The 5761-nt window shown below is 36.5% G+C and overlaps 1 protein-coding gene across 1 annotated transcript; it reads left to right on the top strand.

Moving 5' to 3' along the window:
* Positions 1–252: 252 nt before the first annotated feature.
* LOC115444541 (E3 ubiquitin-protein ligase RNF113A) lies at positions 253–5266 on the top strand. The gene is made up of 7 exons (XM_030170357.2): positions 253–490; positions 1383–1531; positions 2047–2199; positions 2784–2911; positions 3706–3767; positions 3990–4191; positions 5038–5266. Exons 1-7 carry the CDS (start codon positions 397–399, stop codon positions 5237–5239), a joined length of 990 nt encoding a protein of 329 aa, XP_030026217.1. The 5' UTR covers positions 253–396; the 3' UTR covers positions 5240–5266.
* The last annotated feature ends 495 nt before the right edge of the window (positions 5267–5761 follow it).

The raw sequence follows: 5761 nt of genomic DNA, 5'->3' as shown, positions 1-5761 counted from the left end.
TTTATATTATAAACTTTATTAATATAACTTTGCTATGCAATCATCATCATTGGCAATTAACATCTACGTGAGATGATTAAGTAGCGTTCGTAGAAGATGCGAGGTACGATATACACCTACGCTGGTGACTTATCACCGATTCTAGCCCGAAAGATACGACCACAGTTTTGGTAGCCGATTTCTGTATTTGCTATGCAATAAAATAATAATATTCAGCGTTAATCGAAACGCCAATGTGACATTCGTGACAACTGACAAGTGACAAATGACAGTTTACAGTAGTGATAACAAAACAAATTTTATTTTGCTAGATTTATCTTTAATTTTAAGAATAATAATTAGTTCAAATAAATATCTTTATTATATAAACATAATATTTCTACTGTTGGTGTAAACATGTCGGATGTGGAAGTTGAAGTTCCAACTACATTCAAAAAACGAAATTTTAAGAACAGAGGCGGTCGAAAACGTAAAACATCAAGTTCAGAAGGTAAAACAATAATCCAGAATGAACATTAGGTTAATCATTTATTTTTATATTACGAATACATGATTATTTTACTTAAAATCAATTTTTAAGTTAACCTATTTTGAGGATTGTTTGATTGAGCAACCTAGGTTAACCTATTCTGAGGATTGTTTATTGTTCAAATAAACAATCCTCAGAATTTCCTCAGAATTATGTCTAGCTAGACCTAGCCTGCTCTCCGGTGCCTGCACAATCTTATAAATAAACATTATCTTCAATAAACACCATTGTGTAAAATATATATAATGGATAAATCGCAGGCTTACTATTACAAAGTTCTATGTTAATTGATATTTACAATTTTCATGTTGGTAAAAATAGAAAGGATTTTAAGTCATGGTTCTCCTTTAACTAAGTATCTTTCGGAATTATTTGAAATTGTCATTAAATAATGCTTAGAATCATTTGACATCTAAGTATATAATTAAACTTCCACATTGAATATAACATAGAATGTTGTCATAATGAACCAACAAAATGTTCACGGAATCTGGAATAAGTATTTGGAACTATTTATCAAGACCAAAGTAAAAGTTAACATCTGTAATACATCACTTGTTTCTCACTATGTTAATTGTTAGAAAGTAAATTATATAATAAATGTTTTAATGTGTATAATGGCCTTTGTGTTTGTTTCAATTTAAAAGAAAAGTGTTCTCGATTTTGTCACAAAAATCATTATTAGTTGTTCTCTCCATGTAATACCATGTAACGGACATATTGATTCTACTTCTATAATAAAATCCATAGAAATCTTATACAATGTTAATTTATTTTGAAATCAATCCAATACAAACTTTAAATTATTTATTATTAGAGTTAAACAATCAACGTAATTTTTTTTTTTTTTCAGAAAAGAACAGTTCAGATTCAGATGAACAGACAGTAGTGCTGCCAACAAAGAGACCACAAAAAGCCAATCCTAACGTCCAGACCACAGGAGGGCCTAAAAAGCCTAAACAAAATCTGGACGTTGATGATGAAAGCAATGATGAAGAAAAGGTAAGAATATAAAAATAATGTTTAATTATATTACAATTATGTACCTACATAATTCACTCTAATGGTGATGCCGACAGTAATCTATATCTAAAAATAACCTCATTTTGTCTTGCTAACAGACTACACTAATTGTGGTTGGATAATTGTATTTGTCCATATAGCAACAATATAAATATATAAAATCTGGTTTTAAACTGTATATATTAGCATATTCCTTTCTTTGTTTTAATTGGTGTCAGCTACTAAGGTGAATATTTACTGAAATATGGTCCTTAAACATAACACAAACATACCTTTTGAATTGTGTAGGCTAGTGAAGGGCAAATCCCTACATTCAACACACTATTTGACTCTACTCTCCTTGCCAGCATGTTCAGAGGGATGAGATTGCAGAGCCTGAGTAAAAAAAACCGTCAGCAAAAATGATTGATTAGTAATAGAAGGAAATGCTCTCGGACAGTTATATTCTTTAAAAAATGCTTATTACTGCTAAATTGTGTTCCTTACTGTTTCAGCAAGCAGTCCTTACAACACTATCGGTACAGCAACAAAGAGAGAATGCAACAGCTACATATGAGCTAGATACGGAGCTGGATCGCGATGCACAGGCCATCTTTGAGAAGGCACAGAAGATTAATGAGGAACTGCACGGACAGGCTGATGATAAGGTAATATAGATGAATACACGAACAAACAAAACACACATCACGCATTTATCCGCAAAAGAGGTATGCAGAAACGCAACCAGGGCACCCACTTCTCGCCAAGTATGTTCCATTCCATTATGTGAAAGAAGGTAAGCCTATCGCCATATCGGGCACAAATTCCGGACTCCGGGCTGATACTGAGCAGAAAAACCATTTTGCTCAACCTGTGATTCGAACCCAAGACCTCAGAACGCTGTCGTATGCAATACTACTACGCCATAGGCGGATGAATACACAAGTCGTACATATGCGTATATTAGATGTATAGTTAATACTAATAGTGAATAAAGTTTTTCATCTATATCCAAAATAATAAGTAAATGTATGGCTTGTGCCAATTTTTAAGGAAAACTAATCTAAATTATTACTATGAAATTATTGAAAAGTGTGATGTCAATTCATACTAGAGTAAGGAAATGGCGAAGCATTGGATTGAAACAAGATAAGCAAAATTATTAGGATTTGTCTTTGTGTGTGTTTAACTGATGACAAATTATTACAAAACTGATTACCATTCATTTATTGTGTTCTTCTTCCTATTTCAGATATACAGAGGTATAAATAACTACGCCCAATATTACAAGAAGCGGGATACAGCAGCGGGCAACGCTAGCTCTGGGTTTGTGAGGAAAGGACCAATGCGCGCTCCCGCCAACCTCAGGGCTACTGTCAGGTATTCACAATGTTGTAGACTCTTGCGGTTGTTAGGTACACTTAAATTGATTAAAGATTTTGTTCATGTCACTTACAAATGTACTGATGGTAGGTCTCTCATATGTGAGAGTTCGCCTGGGTAGATACCACCGCAATGTCTATTTCTGCCGCCAAGCAGCAGTGTATAGTCACTGTTATGTTCCGGTTTGAAGGACATTGTAGCCAGTGTGACTACAGGACATAATAAGACTTAACATCTCATGTCTCAGGATGGCGAGCGCAGTTGAATACCAAACAATACTTTGTATAATGTTTACGGGTGGTCGTATCGCTTACCATCAAGCGAACGGCAAGCTCGCTTCGTCATTCAAAGCAAGAAAAAGAAATAAAATAATTTATCAGTTACATTTTTGCAGTTTGTTCGAGGTTCCAAAGTATTGACTGAACCATATTGCTCTTTATAAATCAGTGTATCGCATAATATTTAGTGAGCGTGTTGTACCTCTTGTTATTTTCCCGAGTATAAAAAGTATTATGGTAATGAAAAAAAGCCTTATAAGCTTTAAAGACCTAACAAAAGAAGCATGAGATCGCTGGATGCAGGCTGATTCCAATAGGTTGATCTGGAAATCTTTGGCGGAGGCCCATGTTCAGGACATCCTGTGGCTAATGATGATGATGACTGTTTCTATTGTTGTTTCAAAATACAAAGCGTTCTTACTGGATACCAGGTGTCATCCGGTTAAATGTTTTTTTAACAAAAGTTATATTTGGCCATCATGATACTAAATGTAATGTGTTTTTAATTTCCAGATGGGACTACCAGCCCGATATATGCAAAGATTACAAAGAAACCGGATTCTGCGGTTTTGGAGGTATGATCTCAATTAATTTAAGATTTTATTTGATACTTTAACTATGAAAGAAAATATTGTGAGGAAACATACATGCCTGAAAAACTCCGCAAGAATTTTGAGGGTGTGCATATGCTGTCATATTACATCGCCATGACCGCCTTAGACAAGCATAATTTATAATTTCAAAGTTTTAATTTCGAACATCCAATCATAATAAACTAATGATTTTGCTACCATCAGATTCGTGCAAGTTCCTCCACGACCGCTCGGACTACAAGCACGGCTGGCAGCTGGAGCGCGAGGAGCTCGACGCGGGCGGAAGTGGGGACCGGGGCGCTGGGGGAGGGGGAGGTGACTCCGACTACGAGGTGCACAGCGATGACGAGCTGCCCTTCCGCTGCTTCATCTGCAGGAAAAGCTTCACGGATCCTGTGGTCACCAAGTAAGTACCATAATACATTACCAGACTAAGTACTGCTATGAAAGTCCAGTAGAAGTTCCCCCCACTGCACCTGATGGTAAATGGAATGGGGTCTAATAGAATTTCGACTGACGAGAGATGATTACCCTTGACAGTCGACACAATTATGCCGGCTTGTCAGAACCGGATGTTCACAAGCTAATCCCGGAACGCGACACACTTACGTGGACTAATGTGGCGGGTTTTAATACCTTGTGTACGGTGGTCGCTATCCGTGCGGATATAAAATATATCCTACCACCAGTAGTGTTTAACTAAAAGGTGCTTTAGGGTGCAAATCCTTAAAACCCTTAGAACTTTTTCTATATTTATCACGAAACAGTTGTACGAATTGTTTTAAGACTTTGTAGTCAGTATTAAATCCAGGATTTAAGAGAACGTCTCCCTGAAGTGTATTCTTCCGTTTTATCTAGTATTTTGTAATACTTCTTCTCGATGGGATTGCTGGTATATATAGGCATCTTTTGGAACTTACCTACTTCGGTGGCATAGTATTACATGCGCAATACGGCAGCGCTCTGAGGTCCTGGGTTTGAATACCGGGTCGGGCAAAGTTATTTTTGGGTGTTTTGCTCAGTATCAGCCTGGAGACTGGAATTTGTGCCCGATGGCGATAGGCTCGCCCCCTATTACATCAAAGGACGGAACACACTTGGCGAAAAGTGGGTGCCCTGGTTGCGCCTCTGCAGACTCCTTCAGGGATAAATGCGTGATGTGTGGTTTGTTGGGAATTTATCAACAGCCGACTTTATAGTATATCATTCCATTGTGAATAAAAATATTCCAACAAAGTTATGTTTATTTCAGATGCAAACACTATTTCTGCGAGAAATGCGCTCTAGCGCAATACAAGAAGTCGACTCGGTGTTACATTTGCAACGCGCAGACCAGTGGCATGTTCAACCCTGCCAAGGAGTTGGAAGGGAAGCTCAAGAGACATGATGATGATGATGATGATGGCGATGATGATGATGGTAATGATAAGGATGGTAATGATGACGATGATTAATATGTAAATAAAATATATTACGATTTATACGGTCTTTTAATGATTCTCAATTAGATCCACCCGTTTGACCAATAATTTTTGGCGCCAATATATTTAAAAATCGCACTGTGAAAAAGGCAGCATGGCTCTGGCGAAATGAGACTGAACTTGATTACTTTGTTCCTCCAAATAAAAGGGTGTTATAAGACGCATTGGCATACTTAACTCATTTTAAAATAATTTAACAATTGTCAATTCAATCAAAAAAAATCATAAAATGTATGATTGCATTCATATTAATTGGTAGAGTATTCTCGCGTCACTGCCTCTGCTGCATGGTAATTAAAAACTATGGTTACGAAACTTTATTAAAATAGAATCGAATGCGCGTGGAACTAATAGCTTAAATGTTATATTATTTTTACGTAAAAGGACCGTGGAAATATTTCGTTACACGTGCCACGAAGTTAGAAACATTCAACCCTTAGCCACTGGGGCTAATATCTACTACAAAGCGACTTATATAAATGTGAATGTTTGGGA

Source organism: Manduca sexta, chromosome 18, assembly GCF_014839805.1.
Source record: "Manduca sexta isolate Smith_Timp_Sample1 chromosome 18, JHU_Msex_v1.0, whole genome shotgun sequence".
NCBI classification, from domain to species: Eukaryota; Metazoa; Arthropoda; class Insecta; order Lepidoptera; family Sphingidae; genus Manduca; species Manduca sexta.
Note: the sequence above shows the minus strand (reverse complement) of the source record. Positions and strands in the feature narration are given on the sequence as shown.

Bases quoted from the DNA above. Each gene is read 5' to 3' on its own strand.
- LOC115444541 (XM_030170357.2), top strand. From the start codon at position 397: ATGTCGGATGTGGAAGTTGAAGTTCCAACTACATTCAAAAAACGAAAT. The intron at 491-1,382 runs GTAAAACAATAA...TTTTTTTTTCAG, and splicing joins TAAAACATCAAGTTCAGAAG to AAAAGAACAGTTCAGATTCA. The intron at 3,768-3,989 runs GTATGATCTCAA...TGCTACCATCAG, and splicing joins CGGATTCTGCGGTTTTGGAG to ATTCGTGCAAGTTCCTCCAC.